This window comes from Topomyia yanbarensis, chromosome 2 (genome assembly GCF_030247195.1).
Source record: "Topomyia yanbarensis strain Yona2022 chromosome 2, ASM3024719v1, whole genome shotgun sequence".
Classification (NCBI taxonomy): Eukaryota; Metazoa; Arthropoda; class Insecta; order Diptera; family Culicidae; genus Topomyia; species Topomyia yanbarensis.
Genome location: NC_080671.1, coordinates 203,297,962 through 203,324,045, shown reverse-complemented (window position 1 = coordinate 203,324,045; position 26,084 = coordinate 203,297,962). Strand labels below are relative to the sequence as shown.

Here is a 26,084-nt window from a genome sequence, read left to right as displayed (position 1 = left end):
ATTCTAAGCGATTCTCATGCTCAAGGATCTATGTCCGATTTTTACGCTTGATGTTTATATTCGATTTTTACATGCTAAGATATCTGGAGTGGGTTCTAGAAAGCATGTTTTATGCTTGCGACTGTTATTTTAGGTCTCTCAAATGTAAATGCAAGATTCTTTAACCCTACGGAAGTCGCACTTATGGCCCACTGAACGAGCAGCCGCTGGTGCCCTAAGACGATTTTGCTAGATTTTCAGAGCAGCGTGCACTCAGTGCGCTGCCAAAAGGTTTAAAAAAACATTAAATGAGCATCATACATTCGATAAAACGAAAAAACCCATATTTCGTCCGGGTTAAAATGATTTGGGAAAAAACCCGGTTAAAACCCAAAAATAAAAACCCGGGAAGATGGAATTTTTCCCATCGGTACATCACTGGTTATGCATCAAAAGAAATTAATACCAACCCAGAAACATTTATTGGTCGTGATCAAACGAAATGGAGCTCAGAACCAATCTACGGTCGACGTCATCTTCCGAATACTCACCTTTTGGAAAAAAAATTCACCTTTTTACATCCATCGCCTTATACGCTGAAATCGGGATTTGCTGCGTGTTCGTACTAAGTACTTACTTGGTAAGTTCCCCCGGGGCATCAAGAACCATCATAGCTGGCCAATGTGGTGGAAGCGCCTTCGGTGGGTCATTAATGATCTAGACATGCAAAGCCAAGTAATGTTGTACATATTTTAATATATATATATATATATATATATATATATATATATATATATATATATATATATATATATATATATATATATATATTATATATATATATATATATATATATATATATATATATATATATATATATATATATATATATATATATATATATATATATATATATATATATATATATATATATATATATATATATATATATATATATATATATATATATATATATATATATATATATATATTGCATCATTTGGACATCATGGTGGTACCAGTTCATATGGAAATTTGCTGTGTGATCGTACTCTTCAACCCGTAACTCCAGAACCGAAAGTCGGATCAATAAAAAAAAACCAGTGGCGAACGATAGGTTCTACCATTCATTTGAGACTAAATTTGTGCAAATCGGTCCAGCCATCTCTGAGCAAAATCGGTGAGATTGTTTGCCACATTCATACATACATCCATACATACATATACACATACACATACAGACGTTTTACGATCTCGACGAACTAAGTCGAAAGGTATAAGAGATTTGGCCCTACGGGTCTTGGTTAAAAAGTCGAATTTTCGACTGATTGCATAACTTCTCTTTATGAGAAAGGCAAAAAGGAGCTTGAATTTAAACGGGCCTGAGAGGCCCGGCTTGCCCTTTAATGTTTGGATTTTAGCTTGCCTTCACAAGGGTTAAACAAACGGGCTAAAAACTTCAAAAGTCAATATTATGGTAATTTTTTTCGCAGAACTGATCTGGATTTGGTTTTGTAATGCCAAATACTACCATAAACTTGGATCTTCCATCGAAATTGCGATATCGCCTAATTTGGGTGGCCCGCTTGAGAAATTTTAACTCAATTTCTCCATTAAAAGATCTTAATCCTACTAGCTATTCAATATGGAATGGAATTTCTACTCTACCATCGGCATAGAGCACTAACTTTGCACATCCCTCCTTGAATGTGAGAGCACATGCTGCCTGCCAAGATCAGTTGGTGGTGGGGATAAATTATGCTTCCACAGACGCTTCCCAGCAAGACCGTGCATTTTATTCAGCTCTCTCGTTCAGTTTGTGGCAGAGCATCGTCGAGAATAGAGTGAGTTAGTAAGTTTGCTGCGTATTGGATTACCTAGGTGGTCCTGGACTGGCGTGTGTCACGGTGATCAGTAGTTTGTGTATTTGCGGTACCCTTTCAGGTCGGCTTCTATACACCGCAAGGGTCAGTCAGTGTTCATGAAAGTGTTCCGACCAGGGTGAGCGTATGTAGTGAGAATAGAAAGACAGAGATAAAACATTAACTACTTGCCTTGCATCTCCTGCTTCGGCGGTTTTTGTGTTCAGAAATCAAAGAGAGCGCGGTGGGCAAGCGAATGAAAAATGAAGGAATCAAATCAAAATAATAACATGTTGATTTGAAGCGCTATAAAAGTTTAGCAGAAGGAGAAGAGTGAAGAAATATGTTCAAGCATATGGAGAAGGAGCAAGCAGAATGATCTAAATGAATAAAGTTTACTGTGTTGGTATGCTGTGCATGGAAGTGGAACATCATCAACCATCGATCGGTTCGCGCGCGCTTTTTGATGAATAGAAACTTTGCCGAAACCAATCGTACCGTTTGCATAGTATTTCAGCTTCATTGATTCAATTGGATGTTACCGATGCTGTAAACGATGTGGAAAACTCATTGAAGTGGAACTGGTTCTCAGCACAATCACAAGGTGATATTTTAGTGAGGTGAAAACGAGGAAACAGTTTCAGCGGATTTGGTTAAAAAACGAAAACTGCCATAAATACGAAGCGCATAATGTGAAAAGTCACTTAAGAACGTGTGCAAAATGAATAAATCGAATTAAGCAAATGCATACAATTAATTACGACGGTCCAAAGCGTCGCTGGTAATTGTATGAAAAAATGCCGTTGAGCCCATGAATCCGTGCAGCTGCCAGTGAGGAGAACGAATGTAGTTAAGCCTCCTAAGCCATCGTGTTCGTCGTCGGTTTGCAGCCTGCAGCCTTCTCTTCTTATGCGAAGCTTATTTCCTTCGCCGCTGTGTCTGGCCATGGCTCAACTTTACACCACATAAACGAGAGATCGCGAAGATATAGTGCGCTCGTGGTTGTCTGCATTATTACGAATACTGCCAACCATATCTACATACAGTCAGGCGGTGTTTAGCGTTTTGTTTGTGCTGTTTCTGGTCTTATTAATTTACTTGTGGTAAAGTGCTTTTAATGATCAGTGCTGGATTTGCCGGGATAAAATGTATCAAAAGAGAAGAAAAACATAAAGATCACGAAATAATGAATTAAAAGAAATTATCCATATTTCAATCAAGTTCATGTGCATTTTTAAAGCAGCAACATGCCTTCGGAGCAAACGAACAAGTAAGGCCGAGTGGGGTTGGAATGTAATTATAATGTTGGCTTAATGTTCGGCAGAAAAACACCTTAAAGGTGGTAAATTTTTGAACAGTTTTAAGAGCAAAAAAGGAATAAGAAAAGTGAAAACCGGCAATCAAAGTGAAACGAAAATGGCCTCTACGAGCATGCAGATGAATCTCGGGATTATTCTTGCTGTCTTTGTAATCGTTTCCATACATTGCGGCTACGGACATAATTACGGACAAGGAGTGCCGACATGGATGTAAGTACTTGTGCGGATTTCTAATGTCGATTGTATTGTTCCGAATTACGAACCACCTGCTTGCTCTATGCTATTCACTGACCACTTAAAAATTCATTCTTCATTTGATTGGGAACGGAATCTGGTTTTGAGCTGACAGTGCAAGGACCAGTAGGTTCTGTATTCGTTTATAAAAAGCTGTATTCCAACTTATTCCTATTAATTTTAATGTGTTTCTAGTTGTTGAGTACAAGTTTCTAGTTGTTGAACAATTGTGCTGGAGATGATAATATCCGTGCTGATAAGACGCGTACTACCTATTACCGCATTTCAGTCCCATTTGCGTTTCCATGAAGGTGAGAAAACGGGCGATGAAGTTTACATTACATTTCCGCTATTTCTTCAACATTAAGTGCTGTTTTTTTATCCCCTTCTTATGATTTTGTGGCAGACAGTTATCAATGCAATACCACCGTATATTCCTCAAATAACATGCTCCTGGTACGATATAATCATCATTGTAAACTGACACACCTGAAGTGCAACAATGACAGTTGAATTTGTTTGTTTAAGCCATGTAAATGGAAAACACGATGTGGGAAATTCGACAACAAAACATTCTTTTCAAAATACCTCGTGATCTCGATCATGTAGAAGGTAACTCGCGTGGAAGACCAAGCAGTTTTAAACTCTGCCGCTCGGTGACGCCAGTGAGCGTGCTAATTTTCAGTTTACTGTATCTCTAGATCCTGATTTTATAGAAGGTCGAATCTTCGACAACGTTACTCAGGAAATCAAAACCTACGAGGTTCACAGAATAATTCGGGATACTATCGTTAGGCGCCGCTAGTGGACATGTCATTTTTTCACATCCTTTATTTCAAGTTTCTGATTCTTTTGAAAGTCGTTTCTCTTTTTTTTCGAGGGCTCGCTAAATTATTCGATGACGTCATTTTATCTTATTCAATTGAGCTTAGTAATTATGACAACATGCATACAGAGTAATTTATCTAGTTTAGATTTGGAAGCTGTGCAATATTTATTAAAAATAGTAACACTTTCTGTGTGTTTTTTTTTTCAAGAAAGTGAACTTTAATACAAGTACATAATGTTATTGTGAAATACTAGTAATATTAAATTATCACAAATTTTCGCTAGTTGCTACAGAATGTATAATCTCACGCTCGCCCTGGGACGGGCTATGCGAAGACGATTTTGCTTTTCCCGCTCGAATTTGTTGTTATATAGATTTTTGCCTATTGGGTACAGATTTGTGTCAAAAATCGTATTACCCACTAATGACATAATGAATTATGTTATTGGATTTATAAGTTATGTAAAACAACGTTGATCATTACTGTTGTAGAGAATAGAAAAGTTATAGGGGAACTGGAGGTACGACGGACATGTTAAGGATGTACTTAAATAAAACATAGTAAAAGCATGTTTTGTCAACATGTAATACTCTATGTTGTAGCTGCATATGTTGGCTTTCGAGTGCCCAGAGGGATTATGTTACAAAAATCAACAAGTATCTTTTTTGAAAGAAATAGAAAACAAAGAAATATCTGCACTTTTTCCAGACTGCGGGTGAAACGGACATATGGTGGGGGTAAGACGAACATTTCGCCGAAAGGATGATCACAATACAAAATATTAAAATTTACTGTTTCTAACGGATGTTTTGGATAGTTTGTGGTTCTTCTTAATATATATGTTCAATTCGAGGTGAAAAATAACGTTTTGGTGTTCGATTTAAAGTTGAAGCAAATGATGTATTTTCTAATATCGTTTTTTCCGTTGTCATAAAGAGAGCTATACACTCAGTTCCAATTATTAGTCACAATCATTCATATAAAACTGGAAAGTTACATATTAAATACGCAATTGGCAACATCAGTTCCTCGATTACACACAACCAGAATATGTTACTATGTTTTAATTGCCGCAAGGTTCTACAAAATCGATACAGTACAACCAGAATATGGGACATGCACAAAGTCGTCTACCTTTTCTAGGTCCTAGGAATTCCATATTCAGGCTCGGTCACATTAACGTACATATTGCGGTCTACTACATGTGCGACTTCGGCTAACAGGATGGTTCTCCACGTTTGGCTGCTAGAATTTCGTTTCTACACGCGAGACATTCATATAAGGATGAATCAATAGAATTAATCAAGACTGGCCGTCTTGCCCCACCAGTACACATATTTTTTAAACGCTTGCACTTATTTGCACGTATATGAACATACCTGTTATTTTCCACGAAGATGTCATTTAAGAGTTACATGATCGAAATAAAAGAAAAAATCCGCGAAAAAATTGATTTTTTGCTCGATAAACCTTAAAATCAGAGACGTAAAAATTACATCCGCTCGAAGATGCACTACTGATTATCAATGTTTGCCTAAATTTTTCGCGTTTAACAATATTCAAGGCCTTCTGAGTGCTTCATAATTCATGGATATCCATAAAAAGAGGGTATTTATATAATGCAATTGAACTTTATATGTTATATGCCTAAAATAACCATGTGTCCGTCTTACCCCACCTGCCCGTCTTACCCACATTTGGATATAGTGGATAATTTTCATTAACTAAATAGTATCTTAGTATCCAGATGCTATTTAGTTAGTAAAAAATGTCAAGAAAGGTCCGGTTGGCGATGACAGTGCTGGTTTACGGCAAAATCTACTTTTTCCACTTCGCGCGCTCTGCCCTAGGTTTCGGCTGGTGGCAGAATTTCAAACTAACTAAAACACCGACCTGCTAAACATCTGGAAGTTTTTGTAGTCAGTTGAACAAATGGTATGCCTATTGGAGCCGTCAAGTGGAATAATCGCAAACTGTTCGATGAACGATTCGGTTTCATTAATTATGCAACCTTCCTGTAAAAATCAGGAGATTGAGTACAGTAGGTAATGCAATCACTCCAAACATTGATTTTTAACCGAAGTCCGCAGGGCTGAGTCTCATATACTCATACTCATATATATCATACTCATATACTTTGACTCGGTTCAATGAAATCTGAAAATGTCTGTGTGTGCGAATTTGTGTATGTGGCAAATAATGTCACCTCTGTTTCTCAGAGATACCTGGACCGATTTTCATCAAAGCAGTCTCAAATAAAATATGCAACCTTCCCATCTGCTGCATTTGATTTTTTTGGATCGGATTTCAGGTTCCGGACTTATGTGTTAAATACTGCGGTCACATAGAAAATTCCCTATAAACTGATACCACCGTGATATCCAAATTTTAAAATCTATGATTACTTTTATTTATGGGTCTAGATCGCTAATGACCAATCAAAATATCTTTAACCACATTGGCCAATTATGACGGTTCTTGATGCCCACGGGGAACTTGCCAACTTCCAAATTAATGTCATACCTATTTCTCAGCGCATTCGTGAACAACTTTTGCAAACTAGATTCCAAATGAAAGATATGGCACTTTCATTGATTGCTATTGATTTTTTTTTCAGACCTGACTATTGGTTCCGGTGTAGGTGGTAGGTATGGTCACACAGGAATTTCTCATAAAAAATCGTTACAATAGTAATGTCTTTAGAAAGTTTCAAATCTAATGAATTGAACATCAAATTACTTCGATTTGCAGACCAATCAATTATTTTTTAAATTGTCCGCTATTGACGATTCCGGAAGTCCCGGGTTTCGGGTCCGGAATTAAACTCACATCTGTTATTCGGTAATGACTCAACCGATTTTCACAAACTAAGGTCAAATGGAAGGCATACAATGCGGTAAGTTGCACCTCCCGTCAACGCTGCGAAACTCCCCCCACCCTTTCGAAGTCTCGTTGGCCACCTTGACCACCATAAAAGGATCCGGTAGTCCCGGGTTTGATCAACTTTAAAATTATAAAACTCACATCAGTTTTACGCAGATGGTTGGCCCGATTTTCAAAAAATTAGACTCAAATGAAAGGGATATTTTCTCCATAGATAGCCATAATATTTCGTACAGGTCGGTTATATTGGTGCAAAAATATAGATTGAATTCATTCACATGAAATTTCAGGAATCGAATTCGTATGTTTGATTTTAAATGTCTTTAAAATGCATAAAACGTCGTGTTTTGAAAGAATATTTTGACAAAAATTAACCTTTTAGATCTTAGTTGCCCTTTATTATTTTTCTCATATAGAGAAAGGCTGTGCAATTGACTTTGCAACCGATGCCCTTAGCGCCGAGTGTCATATATGATTCGATTCAGTTTGTCTAGATCGCAAAATGTTTGTGTGTATATAGCTGTGTATATGTGTATGCCAAATAATGTCACTCAATTTTCTCAGACCGATTTGCACAAATTTAGTTTCAAATGTACACTCCTATAAGCGGCTACCGAATTTTTAGTTGATCCGACTTCCTGTTCCAGAGTTACGGGTTAAAGAATGCGGTCACACAGCAAATTCCCATATAAACTGGTAACACTATGATCTTCGAATGACGTAATACATATTCAAATGGGTTCAACATTACTTGGATTTGCGGGTCTAGATCACTTATGACCAATCAAAGTAGTTTTGACAATCATATGGGACTGGTATGCAGTCATGTTAGAAAATGGGACAATCTGACCCTTTGCACTTTCACGACTCATAGAACAAAGTCGCAGCCATAGTTTCAAATATTCAAATTCATTGAATGAAAATTGAGGATATTCAGCCGCATTCATTCATTCAGTGCAGGTTTTCATTCGTCTCCGATTATTGCACGAAGCGAGAGTGAGGCAACGAATCAAACGCATCAAAGTAGGCCTTGGCAATATAAGCGATGATAATTATTATTTTATACAAGGAGTTTTTATTCTCAGGTGATACGATCCTCAAAAACGCTGATAAGCCATGTTGGTTTTAGAAACGACAGCTAACAACATTGTTTACTAGTTTCTCCAACATTAATATTCTCATATATGCGGATGATATGAAGCTATTTTTAGAAATTAGAAATAATAATGACTATAATGTTTTTCACGATGAAACACAAATCTTTTATACATGGTGTTGTAAATGTTTACTGGAGTTAAATGTTAAAAAATGTAATCTCATGACTTTTAGCAGAAAACAAATCACAGCTTCCGTGTCAATTACATTAGGTAATCAAACCGTTCAGAAATGCGATAAAATAAGAGATTTAGGAGTTATCTTAGATAAAAAATTAAAATTTGTGGAACATTACAACACAATTGTTCATAGAGCTAGTAATATGCTTAATTTTATAAAACGCTTCGGATATCACTTTCAAGATCCTTACACAATTAAAACTCTTTACGTAGCATATGTTCGGTCTATTTTAGAATATTGTAGTATTGTTTGGTCATCATTCATAAAAAAACACGAAGTGAGAATTGAGTCAATCCAAAAACAGTTTCTATTATACGCACTACGCAAGTTAAGATGGACAGTATTCCCTCTTCCATCTTATGAAGCACGTTGTATGTTGATAGATATTCAAACATTGAAAGAACGTCGGGACTATGCTATGATCTCGTTTCTAAACGATATCGTCATGCAGCGTATTGACTCATCTTACATATTGTCAAAATTAAATTTATATGCTCCTACTCGTCAATTACGCAATAGAAATTTGTTCGCGATAGGTCATCACCGTACAGACTATGCTAAATTCGGTCCACTAAACCAGATGATGGCTGTGTATAACGAGCATTGTGAAAGTATTAACCTTACCATGCCCCGAACAAGTTTAAAACAGTTTTTCAACTCTTTACGGCATCATAGTACATAGAGATAGTTTACAGGATAGTATATAAGCAATTAATATTTATATAATGTAGTCTACATTTGATTGACGAAATAAATAAATAAATAAAAGTTTTTTACCATATTCACCATTCAACGTAAATTTTCATCGTTTGTTCTTTCTCGCCGTTTCGGTCATTCTTTCTCTGTCTATTTTCCGTATGTTGAAATATTTGTCTGCATGTAACGTAGGGTTGATATAGCAATAGTCGTATACTTAAGCAAAACTTTTGATAAATGATCGATGAATAGATCTATGGGCGATGTTTATACGTTAAACGAAAGTTTTCAATCCCTACTTCGTAGGAAAAATATAAAGATTGTTTATTAACCAATTAATATATTTGAAACCGCTTGTACCACTAAAAGAACAAATGTACCAATAGTGGTGCAATCGCTTATTTCGGTTCCCATTGTTGCAAATCCCATTGATTTCTTGTGGGACTTGCATCTATAGGTATATTAGATCAACTGTATGTGCAAAAGAGCTCAAAATTCAAAGAAAATTAACAGTTTTATTGTCGCATGATTTGAGTGTGGTGAACCAATACAAAAAAAATATTAGGTGATGATTGGTACCTTAGTAAAGCGTCTAACCCACTACTGCAACTATTGGTATACCTCAACTATACGAGCACTCACCCTACGCGACGAAGTTTTTTTTGGTATTTTCCATCATGTAATTCTTCTTTTTTTAGATGAGATACGACATACTTTACGAAGAAGCTAGTTTGTTTCTAGTTGTTTGTGAATTTTAGAACAGCTCTTTTCAGAAAGTTTTTTATGCGTGGATATTAACAAGCAGCATCGTAACAAATGCGAAAAGTTAATGAAAAGATACCTAGTCTCGACGCAACTATGGCACTATTCTACTTTTTCTCCCATAAAGATTTGAACACTTCGAGGTCTTCAAAAGGTGGGATAACAAAATTCTCACAAGTTTCCTATCTCATGCCTCCACGCGAGTCTAAGTCTATTGATGACATTTGGTCCTTAGACCGGCGACGACTGGGTGCTATCAGCCTTCTGCCTATAGTAGCAGAGTGAGAGGGTGCGAGCAGATCTAATCGAGAAAACATTTCCGTAAAAATGAATAGTTGATCGGAAATTAGCCCCAAAAAGACATTAATCTAATTAGTTTCGATTATCACGGGTCAATACGTACTGAAAATTCGCCGCGTCTGTTTTATGAACCTAGTTTCAAGCTCCGTTATTGCTAACAATCCTTTATATTTCCCTTCAGTGTTCGTTATTATCGCTCGTATTCTTATATTCCACAAACAATCTGATATGGAAAATAAAAAATACTTTCCGCTCATAAGTCAGTCATTTTATGATAACTTTTCGAAATTTTTGCATATGTCGGTCAGAAACACTTCCAAGAATAGTTTATGATAGTTGAAACTAAAAATTGTTGCTATCATGGCTTTGAATATTTAAATAATGTATATCATAGTCAAATACCATGTATTCTCACATCGAAGGCTTCGCTTCCCAAGTCTGGGACGACAACATTGCGGAAAACGTTTTAACATTGTTGTAATAATGTATTCAATCTGTAAGATAATTTTCACAAAATTTAAAAAAAAATTGTTTGCGTCTTTAAGGGTTAAGGAATAGGGCCCGCTCATCCGCCTGTTGAATGGAAAACGAACGGCAGAGTAGACTATCCAGTTGACTTCGGAGAAAATCTTACCCACTGCTGTTTCAGAAAAGGAACGCATTGTGCATTTTAACGAATGCTTTTGTGAAGTTAAATTATATTTCATCGGTTTTTTAAAGCTTCTCAACAGAATGAGGGAACTAAGATGCTAGTATCATCATCAAATTTGAAGTGGTAGAGCTTTGCTTCACAAATCCGGGCTAACATTCGTCGATGGTGTAAGAAGCAGCAGCGTACATCTCATTGTTAATTATTTTTTCAAGAACTTTATCCAAACAGTTCAAAAGTGAAATTCCTCTGTAATTTTTAACATTATGAATATCTCCAGCATTGTGAATTAGAATTATAGCCACTTCTTTTCATGCACGCGTGAAGACATTTTCAGTGACTGGGTGATTGAAAATAATGCTAACCGGCAATGACATCCCGATCTTTTCAATGGTTCGATTCTGGGTAAAGTTTTTAACATGCCGACTTCAAGCATTTCAAGCAAGGGAAACTGATATTATAGGATGATAATGCGTCCATATACTCTTGGGATGAAGAGACAGCTGGGTTATTGTATATCCCGCAAAGTGTTCTGCAAAAGGTCTAAGAAGTCTCGGCTTTGGATTGCACGATGTCATCTGCAAGATAAACATAAACGTTTTTGATGTTCAGCAACTTCCAAAGGTTATTCCGAAGGCTGCCTTGGACGTGACTTATGTACACGCCGAATGCAGAAATTCGGTTTGGCGAAGTACAGCTTTGTTTTCATCGGTCTTGTGACGGAAGTATCGCTTGAGTCGATTTCGGAAAATGTTTGCGTAGACGACAAAGCTCGGAATTCCACAATGGATACTTATAGTATGTTCCGTAGAGCATCGCGACAGCGACGATCTCGATCGTTTCCACTTAACAGATTACACCAGTTAACAACATCGAAGGCCTTCTTCAAAACTACAACGATTGAAGTCAAAATTAAGGCCGTCGGTGAATTCACCATAAGCAATTTCTGTTTCAACTTACATATCAAACCTCAGCAAAAAAGGTTTATGGTGAGAATCTCCTTTGAGTATAGAGGACGAAGGCTCAAGGGTGACAAATAGAACACGGGCATGTTACGAAAAGTAACTGAAAAATGCCCGTTTTACAACTTTGATGATGGAGGTTGTCGACCTGTCATGCCAGTGACATAGCCAGAAAATGCGGTTTGCGGAGTAACCAGAAATTTAGTAGGTACCAGAATCCAAGGCAAAATCGTCCGAAATGTAGTACTTGTTGCGCGAATCGGACATAAGTTGTATGTACAAAGTTTTCTCGTAGGTATATAATATTTAATATCTCCTGAGTTTATTTTCGGGCAGGTAAAGGCAGATTTCATGCTTATGTAAAACAATTTTATTCAATTTTGACTTTGAAACTGTAAACCGCAAATGAAATACAAATCCCGATCAGAAAACCATATCAAGAATTTATCAAAATTATTTCACGATTTGATATTTATATCATATAACAATATAATTTTGATATATGTCGTTTGGAACGAATTAAGATTAAATTAAAATTTTATCATGTTTTGATTTGCCAATAATGATACCAAATAATATATCATATTTATAACAACCATAACGTGTCTTTTCAACATAGTACAACAAAAAATTATCTTTTCAATACAGTTTGGCAAAGCTATAACTATGCCACCAGAGATGGATCCTCCCATGAACTGGCTCCAAGTCGCATTACTAGTAGTCTTGTCTTGTCAAATGTTGGAATATAAATATATAATAGAATGTACGTTTTGTTAAGGGTACTCGCTGATTACAGATCACAACAAAGAAAATCACGCCAATGCCACGAAGCAGCAAGTAGTTTTAATTATTCGATTAGATGGGTTTCGAAATATCGTCGCTATCTTATGACAAACGCCATTTTGGAGTAAACTGAGTTAGATATGCCACATAACTCGTCTAAAAAATCTCTACAAAGTGGCGTTTTCAGATTTTTGACTTTCTGCTTGGTTACAGAGATATAGCGAGAAAGGTACTGAGAATTTTTAAATTCTTGCTTCAAATGACTGTATCTAGAGATTGGCTCAAGTTATTTTGATGTATATGATGTTTTAAGCGCAAAACTATCTGATAAACACTATGGCATAATCATTTTCAAAACAAAAATACACGAATTGTGAGAAAAATGCAGTTTAAGCTTTAAACTGGAAATACAGCATATTTGGCAACACTGTAACCAAAATAACTATCGTTTCTGGATTCCCTGACTCATTTCCTTCAAAATGCATCTCACCGATTGTTTATAGACCAAATGAAGCCAAAAATATGAATAAAAGTTAATAATTGATTTTTTTTTCTACGGAAAAATTTCTATGCACGATTATGACACGCGATACAAATTTTGTCATCAATACACACCTATGATACGTGTGAGTGCGACTTTTGTTTACATTCAAAGTAAAAACTCGCAACATTGTCAACCGATCTTCGTAATATTTAAGAGATTAATACAGAATAGATTGAAGCATCAATTGTCGTCTTTGAATTGCTTATACCATTTATTAGTTTCAAGATATTACATCTCAAACTTTAAAAATCGTCTTCTCAAAATGTGCTAAATGGCGCTTGTCATGGGATAGTACAACAGCGACGAATATGACAAGCCGAAAGAGCAACATTCGGTCAGCTTTGCAGAGGAATGGAAGGAAAACCTTTATATAGGTGCCTATATATCAAGTGCAGGTAGACTACACGATGCTACAGTGATTTTGTACTTTTCAAGTGACCTAGTATAGGTTGTAGATCTCGCTAAATGCAACACAAGACAAAAATCTTGTATACCCTCAAAATCTCGATTTATGGCAAACAATAACTTTTGGGGACTTTGGGCGCTAAAACATTTCTACGCGGTCATTTTTCAACCGATTTTTTGAGTATTCTGGAAAGAAGAAGAAATTACCTTTTCAACCATATGCTATGTTATGTTCTTTTGTTAAAGATACTTTGCAATTTTGGGTCAACAATATAAAAACCATAATTTTGCGATTTTTCCAGGAAAATTATGAAAATTACTCAACATTCTTCTGAATAAGCGTCTTTGTTTCAAAAAATTTTTGGAGAGAGAGCATTCAATTACGCATCCAACGATCTATTTATCATCCAAATCGGTTCAACAAAATTGCAGAGTTATTATTTTTTTTTCCAAATAAGAGACTTGCTCGCTTGAACTCTTAAGGGGTTAGAGAGGTGTTGTCTCGCACTATAAGATGCTATAATTGCATCTTCCGTTTTTTCCAATTTCAACCTCAAAGTTCACACGCATACTTTTGAATGTATACGTAACCAAGCACAAACGAATCTATTTTTTGAAAATATTATATGAGACTGTCCTCTTGTTTCTAATATGGAAGAAAATTAATAACTCTGCCATTTTCCATTTAAACAAAGACGCTTTCCAATAAAAATGTAGAGCAATTTTCACATTTTGAATGAATAAATCGCAAAATAATGGGTACTTTCACATTGTTGATTCAAAACCGCATAGTACTTATAACAAAAGTACATAACATAGCATACCATTGAAAAGGTCATTTCTTTCCAAAACATTTAGAGAATTTAATAGGGTGATGAGCCTATTTTCACCATACTAAGCAAGGTGCCTCACTAATTCGGTAATTTCTTGCCTTACAATCAATGGAATGCGTAAAAATAAACATGAACCGCCTTGCTTCGTTGCTAAGAACCAACATAATAACACAAATGCGTTGGAAACAGTAAAATTCTCGTGTTTGAGCACAATGAAAACTCGAATCGAGTGCCCCTATTGTTGCGCTACCATTTGACTCAATGCGTTGAACAAAGATGGCAGACACTGCTCTAACCAACGGCTTCAAATGGGTAGGGTGATAATAGAAACATGGTGCAAATAGGCTCACCACCCTATATGTTGAAAAATGACCGCGTAGAAAAAATATTTCGTGCTGAAAATCCTGAAAAATGTTTTTGCCATAAATCAAGATTTAGAGGGTATATTAACCCTCTATAAGCTCCAGAGTTTGTTATTGAATGTTATATTAAGGGGTTATATACAAAGTTGTGGCGAGCTAAGTTCGTGATTTTTTTAAAGTGTTTTATGCAAATTTTATTTGAAGAAGCGAAAGACAGTTCGTACTACTACTATCAAAGTTCGAAAAAAACCAGATTAAATTAAAAAAAAGGTTGGTGAAGTTATGGCCTATCCCCCGAAACGTGTTTTTGGCAGAGGTTTGCGGTGAACGCTCTCCAAGCCGAACCGCTTAACAGAAATCAAAAAAGTAAAAAGATTATTCAAGAAAAATGGATTGTGGTGTACTTGAACGGATCGGTTTCCCAATAAAAAATTATTTTCCGATAAAAAAACATGTTGACCAAAAAATTGTGTTTTGTGGTTTTAAAAATTTTAAATAAAAATTCATTGCGAAGAATCGAAAATTAGTGGCTCAAAAAGGAACCGTTCAAGTACACGAAAATATTAATACAAACAATTCAAAAAAAAATTTATGAAGATCGGATGAATAGTTTTTGAGATATCACGTTGACCGCAACGGTACGTTTTAAAAAACCTGTTTTAATCCACCTAGAGGTGCAATTATGCCTTTCTCATTTCTCCAAACTATGATTTAATAGCTGGTTCGTACAATATAACATTATGGAAGTGTCTTTCATTCTTATTACACTTGGTAAGTATATATAAGAGCACCTTTTTGCATTAATCGCGGTATCGGTTTGAATCGGAGTTTTCTATGTGATCGCACTCCACAACCCGTAACTCCGAAGCTGGAAGTCAGATGGAGATGGAATTTAATATCTGTTTACGGGGACGCAACACCTTTCATTTGAGACTAAGTTGATCAAATCGGTCTAGCCATTTTCGAGAAACCAATATAACCGTTATTCTGAATTTGGATGCTTCCGGATCCGTCGATGGTGGCCAGTGTGGCCGAAGAGACTTTGAATGACTGTTGGTGACCTAGATCTACAAATTCAACAGTTGTGTTCACATTTTGAAAAAATTTCACCTTTTTACATTCATCGCAAAATTCGTTAGAATCGGGATTTGCTGCGTAATCGGTGGTACGTACGAAATTCAGGAACCAGAACTCGGATTCACGTAAAATTCAACAGCAGCTGATGGACCTTTCATTTAAAATCAAGTTTGTCAAAATCGGTTCAAAACAATTTCAAGAAACCGATGTGGACAAATCAACAAATTTTGTTTTGTAACCATACTCTTCAACTCGTAATCCAGAACAAGATGTCGGTTGAAAATGAAATTCAATAGCAAACTATGGGAATATTATACCTTTCATTTGAATCTTAGTTTGTAAAAATTGGTTCAGCCATCTCCGAGAAACCGATGTGGACATTTTGTTAACAAATCCGCACATACACACATATACATACATACATACATACATACATACATACATACATACATACATACATACATACACACATACATACACACAGATATTTTGCGATCTCGGCGAACTGAGTCGAATGTTATATGAGACTCGGCCCTCCGGGCCTAGGTTAGAAAGTATGTTTTTGGAGCAATTGCATAACCTTTCTATATGAGAAAGACAAAAGAATAGTATTTAATTAGCTTAATCAGCATGAGTTCAATGTTATCTTCAAGTGATTATATTTTGAAATGTTGGTGGAATGGGTTTGAAAGTGGAGGGAATGGGGGGTTAGTAGAGGATTAGTAGGGAGTGGAGGATGCGTCAGAAATCCTTCATCTTATTTCGATATTCGGGGTGGATGAAGGAAATGCGGGCGTGAGGGTGGTCCAAGGGGCGGGGAGTGATGAAGGAGGGAGGTGTAAGGGCAAGGCTGGGGGGAGGGGCGGTGACGCAATACTCAACTGCATATTTTGCCTTCCATTTGCGACTTGGTTTGAGAAAATCGGTTCAGTCATCACCGAAGAACCGATGTGACTTTAATTGTGGAATATGCCCGGAATTCCGGACTTCCGGAATCGTCGATAGTGGACAACATATTCAAAGAATGTTTGATTGGCAATCAGTGATCTAGATCTGCGATTAGAAGTAATTTGGTGACCATTTCAATAGTTTTTAGCCTCTGAGGTATTACGATCGTACCGATTTATATGGGAAATTCCAGTGTATCCTTACTAACACCCCTGTAACTCCGGAAGCAAGAGTCAGAACCGAATGAAATTCAGCAGCAGTCAACAGTATTACTGTATCTTTCATTTCAAATCAAGTTTGTAAAAATCGGTAGAGAATTCGTTGGGGAATGGGTGTGATATTTGCTTAGGAACTTGGCGAGTTCCCCGGGGGCGTCATGAACCGTCATAGGTGGCCAATGTGGTCAAAGCTGCTTTAATTGATCATTAGTGATCCAGACCCGCAAACTAGAGTAATGTTACATCAATTTTAATATGTTTTACATCATTTTAACATCATGGTGGTACCAGTTTATATGGGAATTTGCTGTGTGACCGCACTCTTCAACCCGTAACTCCGAAACCGGAAGTCGGATCAACTAAAAATTCAATATCAGCTTATGGGAGCGTTACACCTTTCAGATGAAACTAAGTTTGCGAAAATCGGTTCAGCCATCTCTGAGAAAATTGTGTGAGTTTAAATGACACACACACACATACACACACACACACATACACACACACATACATACACACACACACACAGACATTTGCCGATCTCGACGAACTGAATCGAATGGTGTATGATACTCGGCCCTCCGGGCCTCGGTTAAAAAGTCGATTTTTACAGTGATTGCATAGCCTTTCTTTATATGAGAAAGGCAAAAAGGTTGGTGAAGTTATGGCCTATCCCCCGAAACGTGTTTTTTGGCAGAGGTTTGCGGTGAACGCTCTCCAAGCCGAACCGCTCAACAGAAATCAAAAAAATAAAAAGATTATTGAAGAAAAATGGATTGTGGTGTACTTGAACGGATCGGTTTCCCAATAAAAAATTATTTTCCGATAAAAAAAACATGTTGACCAAAAAATTGTTTTGTGGTTTTAAAAATTTTAAATAAAAATTCATTGCGAAGAATCGAAAATTATTGGCTCAAAAAGGAACCGTTCAAGTACACGAGAATATTAATACAAACAATTCAAAAAAATGTATGAAGATCGGATGAATAGTTTTTGAGATATCACGTTGACCGCAACGGTACGTTTTAAAAACATAGTTCCGAGATAATTGCGTTTAAAGTTTTGCGTTAACTTCACTCGTGGAAGAACCTGCGCGCTGCGAACGGCTGTAATTTGAAATCTGATGCTCCGACCTGGATGAAATTTCGCACCGATATTTTCAAAAGTATGTATTTTCAGAATATTCAATAAATTTTATTTCAGTTTTTTAAGTTCCAACTTTGTATATTACCCCTTAATAGAACATGGTTCATTCACTTAGTTTAGAATATATTTACAAAATTATTGGCGCAAAAAGGAGTACACAAGAATATTAATACAAACAATTCAAAAAAAAATTTCTGAAGATCGGATTAATAGTTTTTGAGATATCACGTTGACCGCAACGGTACGTTTTAAAAAACATAGTTCCGAGATAATTGCGTTTAAAGTTTTGCGTTAACTTCCCTCGTGGAAGAACCTGCGCGCTGCGAACGGCTGTAGTTTGAAATCTGATGCTTCGACCTGGATAAAATTTCGCACCGATATTTTCAAAAGTACGTATTTTAAGAATATTCAATAAATTTTATTTCAGTTTTTTAAGTTCCAACTTTGTATATTCCCCCTTAATAGAACACGGTTCATTCACTTAGTTTAGAATATATTTACATTTATTTCGCCAAATATTATTTCGATAAAACGAATTTTAAACAACCCCTTCCCCCCTCGCCCAAAAAAAATTGGAATAAAGTTAAAAATTTATTGATGCTGACTGATTTAATCCAATATTACAACGATAATTATCTGATCAGTACATTGATAACCAATTGTTTGAAACATCATGAGGACCTTTGAAAAATTGTGGAAATGCGATCCTGATCTGTAACTGATCTAGTGGTCTTGATCTCACGGTTGTCTAATAACATCAATATCAAATACTTGCCTAAAAATATTCCAATAGAAACTCATCCCAGAGTTATGAAATCAATCATAATCATAATTTCCTATCATGTTGAGTTTAGTTTTGAAGGGGTGTACTGTAATATGGATTAGGGTCTTTTTTAATAGGAAGCGAATTTGGAATTGATTTAATGTCTATGAAACTTAGAACTGCTCGCCGAAAAATTGCATAACTTCAAACATTTGCTGAAAATGTTTTTATTGTGAAAATGTGTCGAGTTGAGACGAAAACGTTATAGAATTAATAACGAGAAAACCACCTCCCTGAGTAGGGGAATTTATGAAAAATGGCGTTTTCCGTTCCGCCAATTTCGCATGTTTAGTATCTTCGATAAATTCTTAAATATCCGTCTGTGTGATATAATTATTTTATCAAACCAAGATACAACCAAAATACTAAAATAGACTGAGATATAATAAGATATCACCGATGCATTTTCTTGGTATAAAAACTTGATATTTTAACAACTATCCAGCTATATTTTATATCAAACAGAAATATATACATTGTGATATAATATCCTATTTTGATATAATTCTGATATGGATCGGGATATCTTTCGCGTAGAATTCTTCCGGTTTTAAACAGTTTGTAGCCCATTGGAAACCTCAAAATTTATTTTCGAGGTTGCATCAAAACTTTACGCTTCATGCATTTCTAAGACATTTGACATCAAAAATACGAATTCTATTTCTGAAATTTCGTTTGGTACCCTCTTGAAAAAAAATGTTCAGGCTTATATGAGAATTTCATATGCGTCTGGACGATTTTATGAAAGTCGTTGGGGAAAATACCTTTTTCATTTAAATGAAATTTGTGGAAATCTTCCCAACCATTTACGAGAAAAAGATGTGAGTTTGTTCAATTTGGCCGAGATCTCTAAAGGGGGAGGGGGAAAGAAGAGTTGAAGGGAGGTGCCACCAACCACGTTTTATACTTTACATTTGATACTTCCGGAATTGTCGATAGTAGACTATAGCTTTAAAGAATCCTTGACTGGTCATCGGTGATCTAGATCTGCAAATCGAAGTAATTTCAGTAGATTTTTAGCCTCTGAGGTATTGATGATTGGACACCATGGTGGTACCAGTTCATATGGGAAGTTGCTGTGTGACAGCACTCTTCAACCCTTAACTCTGGAACCGGAAGTTCGAGCAATACAAAAATAAATAGCAGCCGATGGGAATGGCGTGCCTTTCATTTGAGACTCAGTTTGTGAAAATCGGTCCAGTTATCTAAGAAACATTATTGACATTATTTGCCACATACACACATACGCACACACATACATTCTCCGATCTCGTCGAACTGAGTCGAATGTTATATGAGACTAGGCCATTCGTACCCCGGGTAAAAAGCCGGTGTTTGGAGCGATTGCATAACCTTTCTATATGAGAAAGGTAAAAACTGCTAAAAAGCTTTCTAGGAATACAACAATACTTAAACGTTCTTATCATTTTTTTCATTTGAAACTTATTTGGTAAGATCTGTTGTGTAAAAAATAAAGCTAATTCTTTGACTATCTGATTCAACGACTCAGCATATTTTTAGTATTCGAAGGAGACCATAAAATCCAAACTTTTTTGATCCTATACGTAAGCCTATTATCTTTTGACCCACTAAATTCATGACGTTATTTGGTTAATTTAATTAAGTTAGATCGTCGTCGAGGCTCACGACATGTATCTACCTTTCTTGTCAAACATCCCATATTATCGCCAGGCGCTCTGTATATACAGCTTTGTAAACATCTGTACGCTTAGATATATGTGGGTAGGCACAAATATCCTTTCACTCATATATAATAATTTAGTCTTGCTTCTCTTTTCGTTCTATGATGTTTCCACGATTCATTCAAGCTAGAAACCAGCCGATATTGTATACACACGAAAAGGGTATCAATAAGGGTTCGCATCTCGCTACCCATCTGCACGCGAAACTGTAGAGTAACCAGAAATATTATGTGATGAGTGCACTGTTAAATTTTATTAAAACTTAATTTAGTTTCATTATAGAATAGATCATTTGCATTTTTTGTTCGGATTTCACTTTATAAGTGAATTAGTTCATAGTGTACATTTATTTTCCTTGTGTGTACGAAGAATACTACAGAAATTACCATTAAGTTCACAGACTAGACAATTGATACGAATCTACAAACAGTTTGAAATTTTCTATCCAAATATAGAACTTTTCTTTATGTGTTTTAATCATTATAATTTTATATTTTATTTTATAAGTATGCGTAATAAGCATACTTATAAAATAAAATATAAAATTCGTAGCATCTAAAGAGACAAAACACGGTTGGATATAAAGTAACAACTGCGCTGAATGACAAAAATGGAATTAGCTATATACTGCCTATGATCGCATATTTGACCAATTTTCTATGGGTTTTCCTATCTTTTTGGGACTGATTTGCGATCATGGGCAATATATACAGAAACAGACACAGATTTTTTTTTTTTGATTTTTGGTCTATGTTTATGTTTATGTTTATTACCGTCACCAATAGGCCCCTTGGCCCCAAAGGTGGTTGCTTAAACTAATTACATTTACAAATTGCCAATATTTTGGTCGTAAAATGGTAAAAAATTGAAGTTTTCCCCAATTTTTTTTAATCGCGAAGGGAGCAAAAACGCAACTGGTCGCTATTACAGATTCATATAATTGAGTTTTGAAATTTGTTTTTTTTTGTGTTTTGCGAAATCGTAGGGAGGAGTAGGGCTTTTCTTCTCTTCTCCAACTTTTCTTCTCAAAAAATGCATATACATGAAATTGAATGTAGATCTAGGTGTATTAGGGGTCGCTAATTACTAATCCGTTCTTAAATTTGCATTTCCACTTATGTCTATATTGATCTACTCTTGCAGTGATTGGTTTACGTACCCTAAATAATCCTCAATCGATAAACTCGATAAATCACTCCAAGTGAATCTAAAGAGCTGCAAGATCAAATAAATAACGTCACTCTAGGCAGTTGAAAGCTTACACATCAATACAATCATAATTAATTAATAACACATCCTTCTAATCCATTATTGCGTACTATCTTTCAAAGTCACTCATCATCGATAAGATTACGTTCGTTTGGAGTGGATGCAAAATAGACTCAATGGCTTGGATTGGATGTCGCGCTTCCACCTTTGCAGCATCAGGGTAAGAAGATGGCACTGCTTTCCGGTGGATTTACTCTCCAATTTATAACCAACCAGGATAAATGGAATCCCATTAATTAATATTAAATCATTTCACCGCGTACACTGTACAATCATTTTACTTAATTATACACACATCACTTAAGCTGGCTACTCAGAAGGTACGAAGACACAACAACGTTCCAGCCTTAAATGTGTATATTTATACAACGGCTTATCAACGTAATGATAAATTATGTTCGCTCGTTTATAAATTGGATCACTTTATTTTAACTTTACATTGATAGCCGTAGCATTTGTCTTGGATTAGCCACTCTTCACAAAGGATGATGTGGTGATGGTACTTTTCACTCCTATCCCAACGAGAAGAAACGGCATCGATGTTATAGCGAGATTCATTTCCAGGGACTTGGAATAGCATTAGAGTCTAGGAAACAGTTACTGACGGTTCGTGTAACTTTGTGGAAATCGTTTGGACTTATCTTCGAACGAATTTATTTCCTTTTAACGAACGAAAAGTATCGATAAGTATTTATACCTTTCAAACCTTGAGCATAAAGTTATGCTTTCGCTTCGTCCGTTCCGTCACGTTGAAATGGCTCAAACACGAAAGAAAACCTGTTTGACGACGGAGTATTTCCAATCGGAATGGCACCGCATGCATGCAAGAACGCATTTTTGTTTTACAACGATAAGAAAGCATTTATGTCGGCACCATTCGATGTCTGCATTGGAAAAAGAAGCAATTTCAAAAATAATGTCGCTTGTAAAAATATTTGGTCGTTTCCATTATATATTGTTGGTTAGCTTAAACAATTGATGAACTCTCCCTATATTACCGTGCAATACAAAGATTTATTGAAACTATTGAATTGTTTGCCTAATTACTAAATCAATTCCATTATTCACCAATGACTTCCAAGGTGAAAGGCTGTAGGGATTTCTAAACAACACCCTTCGCCGCAGGTTATGAAGCTGCTATTGACTGGCGGCATGCACCATGCGGCTTGGACACACAAACGGATGTCTGCTTGTTGAATAAAGTGGCTTTTCTTCGCTTTCGGCATTTACAATCATGACAACCGCACGAGACACCAAATGGTTGGAAGTGATGAGATTCAAATCAACAGATAAATTTTTATTGTTATGGTCAGCCGATCGACGACAGCAGAATATGTTTCTCTAAATTAAAGCTGACTGCGCTACTTCTCGTCGTCCTTCGAAGACGTTGGGTGCATGTGTCATGCTGTAGATTTTCATTTACTGAACAAACAGGGAATTGAATTACTTGCTATTTTATAAATCGTATTCGTTGTTCGTAGTAAATGCGCATTTGCAACATTTTTGGGACACTTTCTATGGCCAGAAACATCTGCCAAATTAAACAAATGAGCGTTTTTCCCAATACTTTGACTTGTATTGCTTGGATAAACAATAAAAGGACTGATATTGTGCAATATGACACCGACGCACAGTAGGATGAAATAAAAAAAGCCGGACATTGACATTTGAGGCGAAATTATTAGTTATAGCACTGATATATTCGGATAGGTTTCTTTATTTTTAGAGTACTTTAATAAAATGGAAGCAAATTTTCATTTAAGCGGGTATATACTCTGAAAAAATAACTTTTTATTTATTATTCAAATGGTAAGGTGTCTATGGAATGTTTGTAGAGGAACTTTTTCGAGAAAATTTGTTGAAGATACAACATGTTTATCTCTTTAGAGAAAAAAGTTATAAAGTGAAACAGATGTATCCCCCATATCCCCCGAAAAAGAGTTTTTTGCTATAACTTTTTTATTTGATTTTTGGCGGTTTTCCAACGCATAGAAACGTTGAAGATGTTTCAAAGATGCATTTTATCCACTATATCTTCGTTTTAAGGTTTTATGATAGCTTTTTGAATTTTTTACTGTAACTTTAATGGGATTCAGTTAACAGAGTAGCAGGTAGTAGCAGCTATTTTAGTTCAGCAACGTATGCCCTATCGATACATATGGGGCATTCCACGCAAAATCTGCCACAAAATTTTTTTTTGCCCAGATCGGTTTCTCGGTTTAGTAGTCAAAAATATTCGACACGTATTTTTGCCTTTCTCATATAAAGAAAGGCTATGCAATCGCTGTAAAAATCGACTTTTTAACCGAGGCCCGGAGGGCCGAGTGTCATACACCATTCGATTCAGTTCGTCGAGATCGGCAAATGTCTGTGTATGTATGTATGTATGTGTGTGTATTTGTGTGTGTATGTGTGTGTGTCATTTAAACTCACACAATTTTCTCAGAGATGGCTGAACCGATTTTCGCATAGTTTCATCTGAAAGGTATAACGCTCCCATAAGCTGCTGTTGAATTTTTAGTTGATCCGACTTCCGGTTCCGGAGTTACGGGTTGAAGAGTGCGGTCACACAGCAAATTCCCATATAAACTGGTACCACCATGATGTTAAAATGATGTAAAACATATTAAAATTGATGTAACATTACTCTAGTTTGCGGGTCTGGATCACTAATGATCAATTAAAGCAGCTTTGACCACATTGGCCACCTATGACGGTTCATGACGCCCCCGGTGAACCCGCCAAGTTCCTAAGCTAATATCACACCCATTCCCCAACGAATTCTCTACCGATTTTTACAAACTTGATTTTAAATGAAAGATACAGTAATACCATTGACTGCTGCTGAATTTCATTCGGTTCTGACTCTTGCTTCCGGAGTTACAGGGGTGTTAGTAAGGATACACTGGAATTTCCCATATAAATCGGTACAATCGTAATACCACAGAGGCTAAAAACTATTGAAATGGTCACCAATTTACTTCTAATCGCAGATCTAGATCACTGATTGCCAATCAAACATTCTTTGAATATATTGTCCACTATCGACGATTCCGGAAGTCCAGAATTCCGGGCATATTCCACAATTAAAGTCACATAGGTTCTTCGGTGGTTACTGAACCGATTTTCTCAAACCAAGTCTCAAATGGAAGGCAAAATATGCAGTTGAGTATTGCGTCGCCGCACCTCCCCCCCCCTCTTGCCCTTACACCTCCCCCCTTCATCACTACCCTCCGCTTGGACCACCCTCACGCCCGCATTTCCTTCAACCACCCCGTATACCGAAATAAGATGAAGGATTTCTGACGCATCCTCCACTCCCACTCTACTAACCCCCCATTCCCTTCACTTTCAAACTCATTCCAACAACATTTCAAAATATAAGCACATGAAGATAACATTGAACTCATGCTGATTAAGCTAATTAAATATTGTTCTTTTGCCTTTCTCATATAGAAAGGTTGCATAGCTCCAAAAACCGACTTTCTAACCGAGGCCCGGAGGACCGAGTCTCATATAACATTCGACTCAGTTCGCCGAGATCGCAAAATATCTGTGTGTTCCTTTTTTTTTTTACAATGGAGAAGACCTTTACGTCCTAGCCCAGTACACGTGCTATTGGTAGGGTCCAATCTACCACACGGGGTGCACTGGGAGCGTGTCAGACTCGAATGGTGACGCTGCCATTAATACCGACTAAACTCCATTGGGCTCCGCCATCATTCCTCCCAGGAACTACCTCTCGGTATTACTTCTGGGGGGATGGCTGTACTAAATGTACTCATTCACTCTCACTCACGCGTTCATACGTCCTGTATGAGGCTTACTTGGGTGCTCTCTCAATCGCATTTTGATTCACTCTCAAACACTCCTACATGAGGCTGACTTTTGTGCTCACCTTTTTCGTTCCTTGCGGGCTTACTTGTGTGCTCACCTTACTCATTCCTTGCTAGTCTTACTTTTGTGCTCGCCCCACCCATACCATGTGAGGCTGACTTGGGTGCTCACCCTATCACCTGATTCACTCTCGATCGTGCCACTCTATTGTACCTCTGTCACTCCCCCTGGCATCCCATGTGGGACATTTTTCTTAGGCCCCATTTCTGACATACCATGCGAGGCTGACTTGTGTGCTCACCTTTTTCATTCCTTGCTAGGCTGACTT

The 26,084-nt window shown here is 36.6% G+C and overlaps 1 protein-coding gene across 1 annotated transcript in view; it reads left to right on the top strand.

The window, feature by feature from the left end:
• The first annotated feature begins 1,808 nt into the window (after positions 1 to 1,808).
• LOC131682729 (protein Wnt-5) overlaps positions 1,809 to 26,084 on the top strand; it is a 167,296-nt gene continuing 143,020 nt past the window's right edge. Inside the window, exon 1 of the mRNA XM_058964426.1 lies at positions 1,809 to 3,370. Within this exon, the coding sequence (XP_058820409.1) occupies positions 3,258 to 3,370 (113 nt within the window). The 5' untranslated portion in view covers positions 1,809 to 3,257. The remainder of the gene's footprint in view (positions 3,371 to 26,084) is intronic.